Here is a 20,282-nt window from a genome sequence, read left to right on the forward strand (position 1 = left end):
GAGAAAAATGTGATGTAAAGATGAAAACCACCTCAGAAAGCTCCGTTAGCAACACACTGGTTTTAAAGCAGTTGTCCCTTTTATCAAAACTGGCGAACAGCACCAAAATCTATGACTTCTTTTTCTAAGATCCCTCACAGCAAAGGTCAGGTAAGAACATTTTAGTCACTTGCATGTTCACTAGGCAGCAGTGCACACAGTTATGTAATACACGTAAAACTGGGTAAGACTAAGGTGAGATGAGATCATACCATGCTGACATGCACCCTCCCCTAGCACAAACACACACACACAAAAACACCCCCCCAACCCAAAACATTGCAACAAATGCACACAGACAGGTAGTGAAGGCACGCAGCGTAAAATTGTGCCCCAAAACCAAGTCAGGTGGAGAGAACAAACAACTAAGTGAGATGAACAAAGAAAGGGAAGAGTACCTTGCTCTGCCTTCAGGTGTGCGAGGCCTTGAATAGAAACATCAGACAAACAACAAAGAGAAATCACAAAGAGCACACCAATACAACGTGTATTGTCATTATGCATGATTTGCAGGATAGCAAACCATGACAACCAAATTAAAAGCTTTCCAGAGTGCATTTGAAAGCTTTTTTTGATTAATATAGAGATTGAGCAGCACGATAGGTGAACAAAGATCACCGTGCAAAAGCCTTGGGCCGCCACACTCTTAAGTTCTAACCACCAAATGTTTCTCAGTCTCCTTCTTTATGCAAAAAAATGATAATTATAATAATGAATGAAAAAAAAAAATCTGTGTTTACTGTCTACTCTTGCACAATAGATGGAACTCCCTCAAACCTATAAAAATGTTGCTTTTTAAAAGCTTAAGACAACAAGCAAGACCTTTGCACAGTATTGTGATGCAGGAAGTATAGTTATTGTAAAAATTGGTAAAGGGTGATAATGATTGTCTCGAATACTTTAAAATTTTAAAATAAATAACACACAACTCTGAAATAAAGGAGACTGTCTTTAGACTCACCTGGGATTCTATGGACTGTTGTAGAGTTCCCAAAAGATAAAAAGGAGAGAGAAAAGAATTTCTCAATTAGCAACACACTTCAGCATTATTTTGCATGTGAGGCTAGCATGCAAAAGCTAAAAAGGACCCCACCACTCAAGAGTTAGTTTTCATGTAAAGAGCAAAGAGCTGCCCCTTGACATGCATGATCAAAAAGACTACTTCAGTTGAAATCTGCTGTGGAGAGAAGAAGTTTAATCTGTCCCATCTGCTAAGGGAGCCAGATTGATATTAGACATTTGGCAAAGAACTCATAAAAATTAGAATATTGAAAGAATAACATAACATCCTGCACCCACGCCACGCAGGGTGCCTCACACTTACACAAAACATAAATCCACGCATGAGGATTTATGGTACTGTGAGTTTTTTGGATCTCAAAATGCTCTCTTTTCAGAGTTTTTACCCTCAATGGTCTTTGCAACCTCTTCTATTTTTGACACAAATTCAACTTCCAATGGGGTCTTTCAGGGGAATGCTCACATGTTAAATGGTAACGACAGCAAAGAGAAAATTAGCTGCACATTAGAATCTACAGTGTGGCAGGTTTTTTTTTTTTTTTTTTTTGTAGGAACTCACCTATGGATGACTCCTTGTGCTTATAAAGAAATTAGAGTGTGCCTGATGCCAGTCATCAAATGTTGATGCTGGGTTTCAAAACATACTAAAATAAATATGGGAATATAAAAACAGCAATAATGTCTGATAAAGAGAATTCAAGTTAATTATGTTAAAAGTCCCTAATATAGGAACAGGACAGTTGCAGTTGGTGTACAGAAAATATATTGCAGTGTGCATTTTTAACTTAATCAATATATTAAGTTAAAGTTATTAAATTACACATTTCAGTAAATATGTACTGCTTTTGTCTCTGTTGCACATTGGGATTTAAAAGTTCTTTAATAATAATAATAATAATTCTGCAATTTGCTGGCGACCGGTTAAAGGTGTACCCCGCCTCCCGCCCAAAGATAGCTGGGATAGGCTCCAGCAGCCCGTGACCCTAGTGAGGCTAAGCGGTAAAGAAAATGGATGGATGGATGAATAATAATAATAATAATAATAATAATAATAATAATAATAATAATAATAATAATAATAATAATAATAATAATAATAATAATAGGGGCGGCACGGTGGCCCACTGGTTAGAGCGTCAGCCTCACAGTTCTGAGGACCCGGGTTCAATTCCCGGCCCCGCCTGTGTGGAGTTTGCATGTTCTCCCCGTGCCTGCGTGGGTTTTCTACGGGCACTCCGGTTTCCTCCCACATCCCAAAAACATGCATTAATTGGAGACTCTAAATTGCCCGTAGGCATGACTGTGAGTGCGAATGGTTGTTTGTTTCTATGTGCCCTGCGATTGGCTGGCAACCAGTTCAGGGTGTACCCCGCCTCCTGCCCGATGACAGCTGGGATAGGCTCCAGCACGCCCGCGACCCTACTGAGGAGAAGCGGCTCAGAAAATGGATGGATGGATGGATAATAATAGGCGGCACGGTGGGCGACTGGGTAGCACATCTGCCTCACAGTTCTGAGGACTAGGGTTCACTCCCCGGCACCGCCTGTGTGGAGTTTGCATGTTCTCCACGTGCCTGCGTGGGTTTTCTCCAGGCACTCTCGTTTCCTCCCACATCCCTAAAACATGCATGGGAGGTTAATTGAAGACTCTAAATTATCCGTAGGTGTGCATGTGAGTGCGAATGGTTGTTTGTTTGTATGTGCCCTGCGATTGGCTGGCAACAAGTTCAGGGTGTACCCCGCCTCCTGCCCGATGACAGCTGGGATAGGCTCCAGCACGCCCTGCGACCCTAGTGAGGATAGCCGGCTCAGAAAATGGATGGATGGATGCATAATAATAATAATAATAATATGTCCGTGCTTGTGCCCAATCAAATTCAACAAATTTGCCTTAAAACAGCAGTCTAGCTCATGCCGACATTTAAAGGTTGTCTGAGCAGGCGCAAGCTTAGGCCTGCTTTCTGCCACCCAACTTTCACTCCGCCCAGCACATCTCCAAGGACACACCCTCGCTGTACTGGAACGTCCAGCGTTGAGCAGAACAGTCTGCCAAACGGCCTAATTAGCGTCACGCTTGGACGAAAATCCAAATCTGCCGGCATTTACACCCTGCACTGTCTATCAAAATAGAGCCTAGATCCTTCAGTTGACCTAAGAAGCATATTTTGGGAATGTGGGAGGAAGCCGGAGTAACTGGAGAAAACAGGGCGGGGATAACATGCAAACTGCACACAGGAAGACCAGATCCCGGATGCTAACCTCTTTGAACCTTGGAACTGTGAAGTGAATGTCCTAACCACTCTCCCAGTATTCCATCACACCACTGTATGTTAGAGGATCATTTCAATCCATTGATTTTACTCTAATTGACGTCATTAGGGCATGTAAAGAAGTCTTAAACAGAACTGAATGAATGGTAGACTTTCAAAAGGCGGCACATCAAGACAAATGTGTGTAGAAGTGGCTAGTGAAGTGAGATTTGTTTTCCTGTCTCCGCTGGGGAGTTCAAAATGGCTGCTACTCTTCCTCCCACGTTAGAAGGATGACATTGGCAAAGGAAAGGGCAGGAGAAATTGTGGCTGTAGGGGGTGGGGAGACGAAGGCCAGCTGAAGGACGACAGCGCCGCTCCGGCTTTAGAACACGGTGGTACTCAGCACAAATGAATGCCTACGCTTGAACGAGCAGCCGTCGCTTTTCTTTCTTTCTTTCTTTCTTTTTTTTTGCATGTATGCGTATGTGTGAAAATGTTAGCACAAGGGTTGTGTTTGCGTGTCAAACGACCAATTCCAGATGCAGATAAAGCCCTTTCTCTTGATACGACATGCTCCAGAACAAGCCAATGTGCTGTTGAGGACATGCGGTCCGAGCGTAATCCCTGCTCTATTTTTCACAACACAAATCCAAACATAATTTTCTGCTTGGGCACTAGGCACTAAAATCAGGCAAGTCCCTCCACCATTTTTTTCTTTTTTTTCCCCCCATGACCTACTTTTTATAGTAAGATTATTGTAACTGTCATTTTTTCCCATGTCTGTTCATTAATCCCTCAAGCAAAGCCTGAAGGCACCATTTCAGCACTTGCTTAATAGTTTGCTTGTCCGAGCCATCAATTACTGGCTTTCTATCAAACCAGTGGATATTTTTAAGCAAAATGGGTCTTAAACTCTTCATTCCACATGCAGCATGTGGGGTTTTTAAATTAGCTACCGCTTTACATACTCATTAAATAATCGAGTGTAGCTCTTAATAACCTTGACCTTATGAATATCACATTGTAATAACCCGAGGTTTTAAAGAGACTTCAGATCACCCTCTGTTAATTTAATTAAAAAGAATGGGGGCTGATATGCACATTATTACCATAAAGGTACTAATATTTCCAAAGCTAATAGCAGGAACATACTGTAGTTGAGATTAAAGATGACTACAAAATGGAGCACGTCGGCGATGGTGGATTTGCCCGCCAAAAGTCGGCGTGTGTGGCGAGCGAGGGGTGTCTAATTTCACCACGTCGCCCTGACACCGTTTGTCATTCTCATACTGTATATCCTCATTCACATGGGGCAAGAGACCCAATGTGTTTCACAGCCTACTGTTTGTGGTGCGAGTAGTTACTGCACATCAGCGACTGTCTAACGAGTGCATGCTTCAGCACTAGGCCTATGCCATGTCTTACTGGCACTGATCCCTTGTAAAAATGAACATAAACGAGGTCAACTAGAATCCTGCATCCTAATTATTATCAACACCTTTGATAATGACCTCCTCACTATGCTTTAATTGTCATTTCAAGTTTCTGTACTACTTGTCCTCATTAGGGTGGTGAGGGAGAGGGAGGAGTCATAACAAGTTAGCAGGTAAAGTCACTTTTGCCTTTCACTAGACAACAAATATAAAAACATAACCTTCTTGTTATTGTTCTGGGCAGTGGCAATGTCCCCACCTGATCCTATGGCTGGCACCTTTTATAAAGTTTTTTATAATGAATTCATGTTTTTCAATTTCCTTGGGCCTTGATCAGAAAAAAACAAAACATGAAATACAGTTTTTCCAAGATGTATCCAAACCACATTAGTAGATGGTTTGAAATATGATTCTTATCAGATTTTTACTAATGCATATTAGTCCAGACACTTTGGTACTTCAAATTGGATTATAACACAGCATTGGATTCATTGCTGTATGACACACAAAGATGGAGCGATTGTAAATTGACAGCAAAAGTACTTAGATGGTTTCATGTTTATTTTAACCCTGCTCATACTTATTTTGGTGTCCTTCATTATCAACCTGCGTCAACAGCATACATATGGATGCCTTTGCCGCAGAAACCCAGTGGACTGTGCTGACTTGGAGCGTTGATGTGTGGACGCAATAAATCAGTTGTGATCACTTTTAAATGCACACACTCCAGCAGCAGGATGCGATGTGAGTAATGAATACATTTGCGTGCAGTGTGAACAAGACCTGAGCATGTGTCTGTCTCATTTCCTGTCTGAGGCTTTCTGTCCAGACATACAGTATGATATTGTCAGCTCCTAGATGTTCATTAGCACAACCAACAGTAGGTAAATTAATCATTGGCCTATTGGACAGCAAATGATTGCTCGCCACAAAGTCTGTCTAGCAAAAGTGACATTGGAAATGTCTAAAATATCCCTATGTCTAAAATGTCCTTTTAGTTGTGAAGTTTTTTGACTGGTGTCTAATCTAGGGTGTAGTCAGCCGGAGTCGGCACCAGTTCCACGCTATCCTAAAAATGGATGAATGGAGTTTTATCGCAGATCAGTAATAATGAATGTTTTTCGTGCAATTTATAACACTGTCTTTGGAGGAGAAATTTTTATTTGGTACTTTTTATGATGAATGCTATATAGATGAAAATGGATGAAGTGATAGATTAGTGTTTTGTGGGCTAATAAAATTGAAGATTTGTTCTTCCAGTGTATACTAAAACCAGATGGTTTGTTTTCAGTGGCTTGCAGCGTACATGTGTAACCTTCAACCCATGCAAGCCTGTGCATTAAACCTGCCGCCCTGCTGGTGCAACACAAGGTTTTTGTTTTGTTTTTTCCAAGAAGCAGCGGAATTTGGATATTTTAAATCCAAACGAGCTCTTTCCTTAAAATCCCACAAGCTCATCTTCACATTTGTTATTTAAAGAAAACTAACACTTTGTATTGCCATTCTGAGCCTTGTGGGTTAGCAGGCTACAATTAAGACCGTGGCGGGCGAAACGCGACCCAGGCCCATTCCACTCAGTCAAACATCTGCCTGTTTTAACGAGCAGCTCGAGGGTCTTGGTGCTCACTAAGTGTATATGTTTACGCACAGTTCCATTAGTGTGGCTAAGTATGCGGGTGTGCACATGCAAGGTCTGGGCCTTTTAGTATAATAATATGACGAATAAATATGCCTTGACAGCTGCACATGAACGGGGAAGAAAATCAACAGTACGGCACCAAAGACAGGTGTGCTCAACAGTTGTTTGCATTTAATTGCAATTAAATGCTCATAGTCCGATGACTTGAACTGCTACAACGTTCTGTGTTAAAATGTTGCTTGAACAAGCACTTGTAAGCTTGATACAGGAATTGTGTCGTTTATCGACAGTCTGGCAACAGCGTTTCAGAGGGCTTTACACAGACAAATTTGCCATCTCATTATCTTACTAATTATGGCTCCCCGTCTCTGTTGCATAATCAACAGTCCGCCACATCAGTTAATGGCAGGCAGAAGGCGCAGTAGTGAGGTCATTGTAAACGCTATTCAAGAGACAAGAGAAATCAAGGATGTTTTTGTTTTCAATTTTTATTTGATTTTTTTCCAGACAACTGACCTCCTTTGACGAATTGGTGTACAAAAGGCCTGTGGCGAAGTTGCTATTTCTTGAGGTATGGATATCCATCTGCTTATCCAAACCGTTCTTAGAAACAGGGCTATTTTAAAACAAGGATATCATCGGTGTCTTGTCAGCCTCTTGCGGATTTATTAGACTTAAAAGGGACCCTGCTTAGTAAAAGCAATGGGCAAATGGGCAAATGGGATGAAGCAAAAAGAGGACAAGTCCAGCTCTGCCGCTTGACTGCTCCGCAACCAGCACATCGTGTGCTGTCCTGAACAATGCCATAGGCAAGCTCTTGGAATTTCAGCTCTTAACAGCTTCATTTGAGCAGTGAATGATGGCCACATTGGAAACAAAAGCAGATCAAATATTGTACATATTTTCAAAACGACCTTCAATTTGTGCCGTTTTTGAGCAAAAATGCCTTTGCATGGTGTGTCTCGATTGCACTAAAAAAACATTTAGTGAGCACTCCCCTGATGTTTTATCCCCCCCAGGAGTCAAGCCAGTCTGATTTAGACTGGCAAGAACAGGTCAGCAGAGGAGGAAACTCAACATGCATCTGTTCATGTTTTTTTTTTAATTTACAATCTCAACACATGAAGAAAAAAAGCAGCTCCCTGTGTAAGATCATACTGATGCATTCCCTGTGGTCGTGGTGTATATTTTGTATGATATGGCAGGAGATGTATTTTAAAAAACGTTATTCATCAAGCTATTCTTGGCATCCGGTGGCATGTGAAAGACAGAGTACAAAAAAAAATGTACCTCAACCAGCTGCAAATGCCTGTGCTGCACAGACATGTACAGTTTCTATACTGTATATTTCCTGAATAGAGACTAGAGGCAATTTACAAATGTATGACATCACACATACAGTTTCTGCCCCAAAGATTGCTGCATGCATTTAAACATGTGGATATAAAATATTATCAAAGAAGTGTGTGTGTGCCACCCTAACTCTCCCCCAAAAACAGATTACCTTGGCACAGAAACAGAGGAAATGAAGCTCATCCAAACATTTTTTTACCTTAGGGTCCCTGCACGTCCTTGCAGGAGCTGAGTCAGTTTCACGAAGAAAAGATAACTTTGATAAGAAAGTGGTGTGATTTGAGTCGTAGCAAGCATTATATAAAAACTAGAATAGCATAAGTGATCGTCCTTCATGAGGGACAAGCAATCCAAATTTGGTTCAGCACCAAATAATACCGCATCCTGCAAAAGCTTGAATTTTGTCATTATTAGTGGGTTAACACTGACAGGTTGTTGCGTTGTTAACAAAAATGAAAATATCTGCATCTTTAGATGGATCCAACCAGGTGCTTTTTCTCCCACGTCCTACGTGTCCACAACATTTAAGGGAAATTTCATTTCGCTCCTTTTCTGTACATTCCTGCTGGATAATGAGCACTGAAGTGAGAACACATCATTGTCAAATTAATTTGAGAAATTGTTTTCTCGCTGTCCAATGAAAAACAAACAGCGGAACAAGAAATTCCAGGCCCAGCTGTGACACTTCCACGTACCTCACAAGACTCCTAACAATGTCGCTAGACATCAAGTCAAAGAAAATCATAGGGATTAATTTTACATCATCTCAAAAACGCCAGACGTGGCCTAGTGGTGGCAAAGAAGAGAAATCATGACGAGCATAGAAGCAGTGATGGAAATTATTGCAATGTAGCGGAACAGAAGCTGTGCATAGATCTTCGTCAAGAATTCTCAGAGCCATATCGCAAGAACTGAATGTACACTTGAAAGTGTGCTGGTGACTAAACTGGATAACCAGTAATTAAGCTACCTGTTCAACTTCACAAGTACTCAGTGTAGCGTTTTAACATTTACTCTTAACTTATTAATGTATTTGTTTGACAAGCAGTGTTGGGAAGTAGGGAAGTACAAATATGTTATTATTGCACTTAGGTGGATTTTTCAAGTATCTGTACTTCACTTGAGTTTTTATTTGCCTGACAACTTTGACCCTTTTACACATTTGTTGTTGTTGTTTTTCCCTCTCAGTACCAGAAAATATTGATAAAAGAGAGATACCGGTAGGTACTATTTTTTGTGTAGAGAAGTTTTTTTTTTCCCCCTTTGAGCCAAAATATCAAGGCGGGTATGATGTATTATTAATGACAGTAAACATTCATTTTTACTATTTACTTAACTTTTACTTAAGTAAATGAGTTAACTCAGCACTTCAACTTTTACCAGAGGATTTTGGACACAAGTATTTGTACTTGTACTTAAGTACAAAGTCTGAGTCCTTTTGTCACCTCGTCATTGACAAGTAACATTAGAATCTTACTTAAAAACTTACACATGGCAGCCAATCTATATTTAAGGTCTTATAATGCCAACCATTTCCTCATTTAGATTGCTTGAAAAATGTAAATACTTTTTTTTTAAAAAGAAAAACCTCATACATGCTTTTCATTGGACAGCAAGTGTATTTAAGAGTTTAAAACCAGATGATGTGTTTTGGTAAACACTACTTAAATAAAGATATTTATCAGTGTTCTACACATCACAGATTCATGAGGGATGGGGGCAGCCCTCTTACCTTCAGTGCAGTACCGCCCGACAAATCCAGTTTTAGAGCAGTCACAGTAGGGTTCTCCATCCGCCAGCGAGCAGATCCCACCATTCTCACAGGGGTTCTCTGTGCAAAGGCCTAACATTTCTAAGCGTACTTTCTGACTGTTGATGAGCGTGGGCAGTTTACTCCCGCAGATAAGGTCGGTGATGATCCCCTTGAAGGGTGCTAGCTCACGGACAGAGGGCAAGGTGATGGCAGATGTCCGTATGTCTCCTGGGAGCCCCCCGAGGAATAGGTCGCTTACGATCTTCATGAACTGTCGCTGAGGCCGCACCTCTGCCATCTTGGTCTGGCCGTCCACGGCCAAGCCGGTCCGCAGATTGTGCCTGTTGATAGCGGCAAAGTGCCAACGGCTGTCGTTGACCATCTTGTCGGACGTAATGGTGGTTTCGGCACAGTCGATGCTGAAGCGAAGCTGCATCCTGCCCTCGGACACGGTGAGGAGTAAGAAGTCGCAGTATCCGCCGTCGTCAAAGTAGAGCATGAGGCCTTCTGGTTGGGACGTCTTGAACTGGAAAGTCAGGTCACTTCTTGAGCTGGCATCCCAGCGCAGGTATCGAGCCCACTGACCCTCTGAGCCAGTAAACTCTAATCCCACACTCAGTGCCATCACAGTGCTTAGGAGGAGGAGAACTTTCCCAGGGAGGATGTTTGGATTCATTGTAAAGAGTAACACAAAGCACGAGGAAGTGATGTGAATTTAAAGGTCCTTTTATAGTGACTAAAATATTTGATTAGGGCATCTGATTTATTTTATATTCCACATTACATCAAAGTAAAATATCAGTTTTTTCTTTTTTTAATCTCTGATGCAGATCAAATGTTGATAATAAATGCAATCTAAGCTTCCAGCCAACTCTAAGCGAAAATGAAAATATCTAATCCCCACGTCAAGTGGTCTCATGAACGTGCCACGATGATCAATGATTCAGAGGTGCATCTTGGGTGTTTTCTTTGCAGCGACTCCCTGGATGGAAGCACATAACTGTCATTGTTGGGCCATGCCCCATGGTTTGATCTTCATTGTCAGCCAAGCCTTTAACGGAACTGTAACATAATGAAAAGAGGGAGTGGGAAAATTGTTTTAGTCCGAGAAATGCACAACAACGGCATACAACTTAATAAAACGATACATGTACATGATACACATATCCTGTTCAATATACAGTAGTAGTGCTACAACAAATACATCTTATCTAAAAATGATTGTGTTCACAGTTTATTTGGGCTGTAAGGCATCTGTAATTTTTGTACAATGTAATATATGGATGCAAGAAACATGGCTCTACTATAAAAGGGGTGCCAGGTGGCCATTTGCTGCCCGTTGTCTGTTATTTAGTGGCCCATGGAATATACTCTAATTAACAACTGACAAGGCCCGTGTCGTTTGCCTGCATTGTTCTACTTACTTTATACACTGGGTAGCAAGGCAGGAGAAGAGAAGAAGATATTAGTTTGAATTCCTGACATCCTTGTTTTCCACAATTCACACACCATTTCGGTAAAATGCGCTTCGGGATTGAAATTGTTTGCTCCATTGTTTGTTAAATTCGGCTTAGTTACAGATTGCTCTTGTTTTGGTTCTGGGTTCTGCTAACCTGTACGGCACCACGTATTGCACATGCCAGAAATGGCCACTGCTATTGGGATACAGGGCCGTTGCCCAGTCAGAAAATTAGAAAGATTTTGGCCTGTTTGCTTTATCACCTAGCTGTTTTTGAAATAAATATATATCATTTTTATAAACATTCTAGAATTGCTTTGCATATCTTTACGTACAATGATGCATTGGTTTTAGCATGGTAAATTGCCATGAATGCCTGGAAAGACTTTCAAACTATCAAAACAGTTTCCACAGCAGTCACTTTGCGGTCTAGGTCTAGGTGGTCTCCATGGCCTGTCACGGACAGTGTGAGAAACCTATGCGGAAACTTAGCAACTTGCCAAAATCGAAACGCACACTACATTTCAGGCAAACAGAGCTGGCGTGCCCTCTGGTCAACGCAGTGTAAAAGTAGCAATAATGCCAGTCAATCAGTAAAACAGCATTTTACTGACGCACTAACACTATGGGAAAGGCAGCACCGAAACCTACTGTAGCACTTGGATTCAAAATATATGAAGATGTTGTGATGACTGTTACTGTAGTTCTGTTAGTGATTAACCTTTACTGTAGTGAAGCCTCAACCATTTGCTTACTATCACTGAAGGCCTACTGGAATCCTAGAATATACAACTAATTATCCGCTACCACTCTCATTTGCATGTCTTTGAGGGATTACAATCATAAAAGGCCATTCACAGCAGATTTTAGGATGGTGCAATTTACATATTCAAATCCCATCACTATTGACATTTTGTGGAATTTTCTGTCATATCGGCATTGCTATTTCCATGAGATGACACGCAAGGTGACAAAAAACCTGCAAATGCATACATTCTTCTTCAGCCCTCTGCCTCTGCAATTGCTTTGGCACATAATGGCTGTGCCCAATGGTGATCGCAGGACCGTGCAACACAATAGACCCTTTAACCACCTGCTCTGAATAGTTAATCTTGCTGCAAGCTATTGAATTTGAGTAACTGATACCTATGCTAATGCACTGTCTGTGCACCTGTGTGTGTGTGTGTGTATATCTCCGTGCAGGCGGACGCATGCGTCTCCCTGACAACAGCAGGTCGGCTGGCTCCACCACGGTCTTTGTTTTAAAACAACGTGTAAGTTAAAAGCTTGTCCAGAGTGGAAATAACCCCGAACACGGCTGTGTCAAACCAAGCCACTGACCACAGACGTGCTGTGTGTGCCTTCAATCGGAAAAGATTCGTATCCCCATGAAACCCAAGATGCCGCACTTCTATGAAAATTGTCTCAGTCCTCTATTCAACTAACATGACTTATTGTATCTTACTGTGGCATCAAATGTCCTATTCAACTGAGCTGCGAGCGATAATAGTTTGTCCTTGCAGTTGAATTAAGTACTAGAAATCTCTTCGTTAACCCTTTAAAATGAGCCTGTGGTCGTCTGCTACATTATGTGACATTTGACACATTCAAAGAACTCTCTAATGCAGGACAGTTTTGTATAGCTGGCCTCCAGGCCAAGTTAAATGAGGCTTATGTGGTGACATAAATTTCACAGTGAAAATTTCACTGACACGTTCTCCCTGTAGGCCTGGTCTAAAAAAAATGCCCTTCAGCCAAGCATAAGCCTGACAGCATCCTTAGCAGCTCAAATTCTGGGCTGGAACAACCACAAAACAACCTAAGTATGTTTTCCACTTTTTATGAAAAGAAGACAGCTTGTATCATATACAAAAAGGTAAACATTGAGGTCAGTACTGTACACAATTCGAATAAATGAGTTTTTACATCGTGGTTTAATTATTAAATAGAGAAAAATATGAGACGCCTCGCATAGGATACTTTCACTAACGAGCCGTACATGATGCATTAATGCATCACGTGTCAGTGCGTATTTTTCCACATGTATTGTAATACAGCCAAGACCCCATCATGCACTGGAGACCTCCCGAGCAAACCCCGCTCCTCTGATCGACACCGCCGCTGTCCATCAAAAGCGTTGGCCAGAAGGCACCCTTTATATAGTCACAGGCTGCTTTTATTACTGCTGATTAAACATACTGAGGTCCAGCAAGGGGCCACCAGAGGCCCTTTAGTGACCTAGCAAGTCACTACCACAACCAAGGTGATTTAATTTCCATTTGTTGATTTAATTCTGATTCAGTCAAAGCAACTATGTCATATGATATGGTAGGTGTTGAATGGTGCTACACTGTACTTTATAATGAGGTCGTTTTCTAATATTTTGCCCCTCTAATTGGAGCTAAAATAAGGACAACATAGTATTAAAAACACCTCTCAATACTCTCAAAATCCTGCCACAACATCCCATTTTAATTTGATATTTGACTTCGCTGCATGCATTAAAAAGATGACATTTTACATCGAATGAGCAGCGATGAAAAAGGAGGAGCTCGAGTATGTAATCTGTATCTGTAGAGCAAGGGAGACATTTGGCAAGCAGCTCCGCTTTCAGCACGCCGGTGGCGAAACAGGGGATTTAATGGATTGTAAACTATGTGTGTGCCTGAGTGTTGTTGTTCTACTATAAAACATTTGTACATGTCGTCATCCTCTGTTTAGTTTAGTGGATGCTGGAGAGCAGAGTCAGCGTGCTGAAACTTTCCACTTGATCGACACTCACTCGCTCGCTCGCTCGCTCACTATTTGTCCGAAAGCCACTTTTCGTTAAGTCACATTTGCGTGTGCGTCTGCGTGCAAGTGTGTTTTTAGCAAATTGCTATCTTTGTGTGACAAGAAGATGCGTGCGCTCATCCAAAACGCTTGGATTCGGGTCATCAAATGCACAGGATTAGAATTATATAACGGAAAACTTCACAATTGATCGACATTGACATTGACGTTGACATTGCGTTAGAGCATAAGAAATAATAATATTAATAATAGTAATAAAGAACTGCGTTGTGATGCGCCTACCTTTCCACGCTTAAGGGAGATGAACAGCTCCGGGTGAAATTGGGCGTGCGTAAAATTGTGAAAATGAAAACAATCCAGGGCAAAAGTCCATCCGGAAATGGTTGAAATGTTGGATTATTTAGAGAGATGCCGGTGCGGGTGCGGGCGTGAAGGTTATCGTGAACAAGTGAGCGCGATGAAGGCAACGGTCCTCTCCCTCAGTCCTCTTCCTCCTCCTCCTCCTCCTCCTCTTCCTGCCGTCTCAGTGAGCGCGCATCTCTCATTCGCACTTCAATCAACCTACCATGCATGTTTTTGGGATGTGGGAGGAAATCGGAGTGCCCGGAGAAAACCCCCGCAGGCACGGGGAGAACATGCAAACTCCACACCGGCGAGGCTGGGATTTGAACCCTGGTCCTCCGAACTGTGAGGCAGATGTACTAACCAGTCATTCACTGCGCCACCGCCGTTAGAACAGTGAAATGTTTCATCACCAAATCATATTATTACCATTACACAACAACAAACTAGGGATACCTAGTTTTGAAATCAGAATACAAGGATAATAGTTTCTTCAAGTATTGTTTAAGTTACTGTAGAAGAAGGGTTTGGTAACAGAAAAATGCAATATCTCAACATTATTGTCTATTATTATGACAATGTGACATTTGGGTACAGATTTTAGCGAAAAACCACGGCAGTTGACGAGCATCATTTGCTTTCGTGGGCCACATAAAATGATGTGGTGGGCCGCATCTGGCCCCCGGGCCTTGAGTTTGACACCATGTTATAGCGGGCCCAATCTAAAATCTGAACTTTAGGGCTACTCAGCCCTCAATCATCATAATTATCATATGGGTCAGTTTCTTATACTGTAATTTGATCAATAACGGTAAAGCCACTTGTAAAAAAAACAAACAAAAAAAACCCCAACTAAATCTTAAAATTTAGCAATTTTTTTTATGCCGCCTTGGTTTCATATGGGTAAATGTCTACATGCTAAAACAGCCACACTTGAAATCCTATTTTCAAAAAGTAATTGATGGTTACAATCTTAGGCATTCATAGTAAAGGCAATCCTTATTGACAGAGCAAATGGCGGTGGTCCACTGCAATACACTGCTTGTCGAGTGGTAAAGACAAAAGTGCATAACGGTAAAGACATACAAATTGTGCGAGTTGCACAATTTAAGTAAAAGAATTGTGATCCGAATACAAATATCTAAATTTGAGAAAATTACAATAAAATGCATTATAGTTATGCTGTTTGCTTGTGGCAGTTTGTTTCTAAAAAGGTCTAAAATTCATCTACGATTGTGTACCTTCTTCATGAGACGCTCATGAGCTGATGTAGTCCACCAGCAAGAATCAGCGTGCTAATTGCCCCAGGGGTTGCCTCAGGCTCTTTGGACTTTGACTGCAAAGCGCACTGTGAGAAGAAGTCCAGTGTTGAGGAATCTGAGCATGTGCGCAATATGTGGCACCTTGGACAGCTCTCTGTCGACCACATACTAGGGTTCTGTCCAATGTTCTGAACCCTGGACAGAATCCCTGAACATGAATTTTGCACGTGGTGCCTGTAGTCCTTAACCACATTCCCATCGAGCAGTTAAGTTCCACTGTGGGGCTTGGAGATCAGGAGCAGCTGTGGAAATAGTGAGATCAAAGCAGCATGACACACTAAAACCCATTAAGAATAGGAACATGATAGACTATGAAGAGAATTCAACCAATTCTTCTTTGCATGTGAAAAAAAAAATGATCTGAAATGTTCTTCCTGTTCAAATTATTTTGTTGCACTGAAGAGCAATTCTATGTCGACTAGTCAACAGAATGAAATGTGCTTAGTTCCAGGTATCCAACTGTGGGAATAAAAGGGACACACTGTAGATAGAATATTTTGGTACCCTACATCAAGCTTCACTGAAATCAGTGGGATCTCTATAGTGGACCCAAGTCCAGCAGCACAAACCGATGTCTTAAGTGGCATCAGCATATTTACATCAGACCTCAGTTCAGAAAACTTCATAGGAATAAAATAAATGGGGGCTCATATTCAAAGCAGTAGAATATCCATCCATCCATTTTCTGAGCCGCTTCTCCTCACTAGGGTCGTGGGCGTGCTGGAGCCTATCCCAGCTGTCATCGGGCAGGAGGCGGAGTACACCCTGAACTGGTTGCCAGCCAATCGCAGGGCACATACAAACAAACAACCATTCGCACTCACAGTCATGCCTACGGGCAATTTAGAGTCTCCAATTAATGCATGTTTTTGGGATGTGGGAGGAAACCGGAGTGCCCGGAGAAAACCCACGCAGGCACGGGGAGAACATGCAAACTCCACACAGGCGGGGACGGGGATTGAACCCCGCACCTCAGAACTGTGAGGCCGACGCTCTAACCAGTGGGCCACCGTGCCGCCCAGTAGAATATATCAAATATAATTTAAAAAAAAGCCTCTAGCCCAGTGATTCTTAACCCGGGTTTGATCAAAACCCAGGGGTTCAGGGGTGGAGCGTAAGTCAAGACACACACACACACACACAAACACACACGCACACACACACACTGTGTCAATGTGTCTATTCCGTCGTCCCCACTCGTATGATTCAAACCAATTCTTCAAAACAATAACGCTCTCAGAATTTTGCCGTCATTGAATTTTAGAAAGCCTTGGAGATTCTCATACTGTTTGTTATAACGTATATTTGCGAGCGATCCGTTTTGAGGATGTAAACATAAAAATGACTTTGTTGCGAAAATGATGTGAGGGTGGCACTTGCCAAAGTGAAGCCGAGCATTCCTGAAAACGTATGGCTGTAAGGCAACAACAAAACTTATTGTACATTGATTTGCACTAAATATCCATTGAGTTGTTTTTTTTTTCTTCATGATTTCTTGGTTTTGTTCTTTGAACGCAGGGATTTTGTACGCAACTGATGCATGGCTCATTTTAGGTATCGATATAATACGTACCTACTGCATGTTTGAAATAAAATAAAATGTAAAAAAAAAAAATCATATTTTATTGTTCCACTTACGAAGGGTTCTGTACCTCCAGCAGGGTTAAGAGCCACTGCTCTAGCCATTAGTGAATTTCCTTCCTTCCTGAATTTCCAGGTTTTACATCAGAAAAATGAATAAGCGAATAATATAGATAAAGCTCTGTAAATGCGAATGATTGCGATTAGTCAGCAGTGTTGTAAGTAGAAAAAAACCCCAAACATACGCATCAGTCGATATATTGTCACTGTTGGGCAACCTGGCTACGTCCAAATTGGGTCAATTAATCTTTTTTCAAAAAGCGATACTATTGGTCTGTCTATTATTAGTATTATCTTTATGGGTCTATTATTTTGAATTTTTTGGACCAATCAAAAGTGTTTTCAAAGGCTTACTCTTTTGACAATGCAACGATTCATCAAATGCGCCTTTTTTGTTTTGTTTTCCTGAAAAGTGATTGTTCTGGACATGCGAGGATTCTGCCTGACGCCAGCGAATACTGTAACAGTGGCGGTGCATTTGCTACCTCGGACTTCAGTAGGCACTTATCTGGCTTCATTCACCACTTAATTCCCCCAATTTCATGTTGGAATTCTAGAAAACATTTCAACTACATAGTACTCACCATAAATGTTTATTATTACATATCTTTTAACGTGTTCAGTTCGGTACAGACGTGTGTATTGCTGTTAGAATTTAGCTGAAAAAAATGGATGAAAAAATTGCGCTTATCAATTTAATAAACACCAGCAGTTGTTAACACTATATGGAGAGCAGTGTGACAGCGGCAGGATGGGACGGACCTGCGGTACTGCTCATTCAAACATTTTGGGGTGAAGGAGTCTGTCATTGACGGAGCAGCTGAGCGCATTGATGCTGGCCTGCATTTGGTGGGAATCGTCACTTTTTGGAGAATATGGCTTCGCTTTACCCCCAATTCACGCAGTGACTACAGGAAACATCCCAGGAAAGAGCTGACCTTCCTTATCAGCCTGGCCAGTTTTCCCCTTTCACCAGCAGAGATGAAAATGCTTCACTCTGTCTTTCTGGTTGTTCCTTTATATACAGTAACAATGATGTTTTGGAATCAACTTCTTATTCTTCTTTTAGCGTTGTATCAATGTCATTTTGTTGTTAAATGTCATTTGTAAATAGTGTTTTTCTATCAATAATAAAAAAAAAAATCAACTGTTTTAGGTGATGCTGCTTTCAATCCGTACATCATAGCTTGTCTAACCACTTATTCATAGACTTTATTTGTTATTTTATTGATACTCTTCTCTCAGTGTTTAGACTAAACACAAACATATTTTTGCACAATTTCCACAGGTAAGCCACATGCCCCTCAACACCCTGCTGCTCGTGATAATGAGGAAGATGCAGATTATTGTTTTTGTTGTTATATAACTGAGCTGAAAAGCTAGAGATCAGAAAGAAAACAGGAACAACCTTTTTAAAAGAATGATGAAAAGAGTCGTGACGAGAGACAATAAAAGTCTGATCTTTAAAATAGACAACTATATAGCTGAGTTGAAGACAGAAGTTAAAAACAGCTCATGCACTGCTGAGGGCCAGCAGTAAGATGTGAGTGCTAAGATGATGAGGCTGCCTGAGGGTCTTGACTTGATCTGTGACTTGCAGCGAAATGAGAGCTGTCTTCACATACATTATGCGGGCAGGAGAAAAGGTCGAACGATTCAGAGAAATAAAGCAACAAAAACAAAGGCAACTACAGGTAAGTGTACAGACATTAAATAGGATAAAGTTACTCACTTCCACTGGAACTGGTTCAAATTCTCACAGTTGCTTTGAAAAATACCCTAGCTTGAGGCACAGAAGTGACTATTGACTGAGGCATGTGGGATTGTCTAAGGTAGCTTCCATGACCTTCTCTTGTATTGTGAAACAGTGAACAGAAAAGGAACAGTGAAACCTCTGTAAGTATGATGTAGTGCAATTCCAGAACATTGCACAGCACAAGAAACAAAACAATACGCACATTCATTACATTAAATGAATACCACAAAACTGATTCTTATGTTTATTTTTTTTTTTTGGGTGGGTATTCTTGGACCACGGGTGGCACGGCGGACTACTAGTTAGCATGACCTCCTCACAGTTCAGAGGTCGTGGACTCGTATCCGGGCTCTGGCCTTCCTGTGTGGCGTTGCAGTTTCTCCCCGTGCTCGCGTGGATTTCCTACGGGTACTCCGGTTTCCTTCCACATACGAAAAATGTACATGTTTGATTAATTAAATACTCTAAATTGTCCTTCGGTGTGAATGTGAATGGACTGCTTGTTTGTCTATATTTGCATGTGCCCTGTAATTGGCTGGCGCCTCTCGCTCCAAGTCAACTGAGATAGCCCCCAGCACACCCGTGACCCTGATGAAGATAAGCGGAATAGAAAATGGATGGATGGATCTTGGGCCATGTACTGTATGTGTTTAATTCATTATTTTAAAAGACAACAAAATACAGAAAGATGGGCTTTACTTTGATGTTTTATGTGGCATTGAACAGTTTAGATGTTGAATGTTGAGCACTCAGGGCCACATTCTCTGAGTTCGTACGTCAGTCCTTTTTTTAAGCAGGTGGACTGGCGCACTTTTAATTCTCCTGTGAAGCTGTGAATTCACTGAGAACTGAGGCTGCGTGGAAATCCAGGAACATGTACCTTTCGTGAGACTTGTGAATGTCATTTAAATCCGTGAAAAAGAACACTAGAGTATTGAACTCAGTTAGCTTGTTACTTTAATACGCACCGGTAAATCACGTGGGTGAATAGTCTGGGAAGAGCGATGAGCCTTCAAGTGAATATATTAGGTGTATGGCAACATTGGCATACTGCATGGGGCCACTGTAAAAAAGAAGGTAAAAAGAAAGAAAGAAAATACAACAAAAAGCTTTCTGAGAGTGGCAGTGTCAATACATTTGACAGCTATCTTTTACAATATTTTAGAGTATATTGTACCTGCATACGAACTTCAAGTGCAATTTGATGTTTCACCTTCCCGAGACAGTCTACTCAGTACAGCCTTTGAAGGGCATAAGAGGAAAAGTGCTTCAATTGAATTCACAGGGGCCTGCTTTGACAGGGAATGCCCGCATTTTAGGATTGTTTCACCCAGAATGTGTAGGTCTATCTGGAATGAAGGTCTTTAAGTGACTGACTTAAGTCAATGGGTGAAGCTGCACATCCAGAAAGGTGTGCAACTGTGCAGCTTTTCCGTCTGACGCAAGTGAGCGAATCGAGCCAAAAGATTCTAAGTGGAAGA

General features: G+C 41.4%; 1 protein-coding gene across 13 annotated transcripts in view; it reads right to left on the reverse strand.

Moving 5' to 3' along the window:
• The window catches only part of nrxn3b (neurexin 3b), a 290,616-nt gene extending 276,377 nt beyond the window's left edge, over positions 1-14,239 (reverse strand). For all 13 annotated transcript variants that reach the window (XR_009785543.1, XR_009785542.1, XR_009785544.1 and 10 more), the window contains exons 1-4: positions 14,023-14,239; positions 9,468-10,550; positions 1,001-1,015; positions 438-464 (exon numbers count right to left, since the gene is read on the reverse strand). Coding sequence is in view for 10 of the 13 variants with exons in the window: in XM_061754823.1 (XP_061610807.1) it covers positions 438-464; positions 1,001-1,015; positions 9,468-10,164 (739 nt within the window). In the remaining 3 variants the exon portion in view is untranslated. The remainder of the gene's footprint in view (positions 1-437; positions 465-1,000; positions 1,016-9,467; positions 10,551-14,022) is intronic.
• Positions 14,240-20,282: the final 6,043 nt, after the last annotated feature.

The sequence above is a fragment of the Phyllopteryx taeniolatus genome, chromosome 18, assembly GCF_024500385.1.
Source record: "Phyllopteryx taeniolatus isolate TA_2022b chromosome 18, UOR_Ptae_1.2, whole genome shotgun sequence".
NCBI lineage: Eukaryota > Metazoa > Chordata > Actinopteri > Syngnathiformes > Syngnathidae > Phyllopteryx > Phyllopteryx taeniolatus.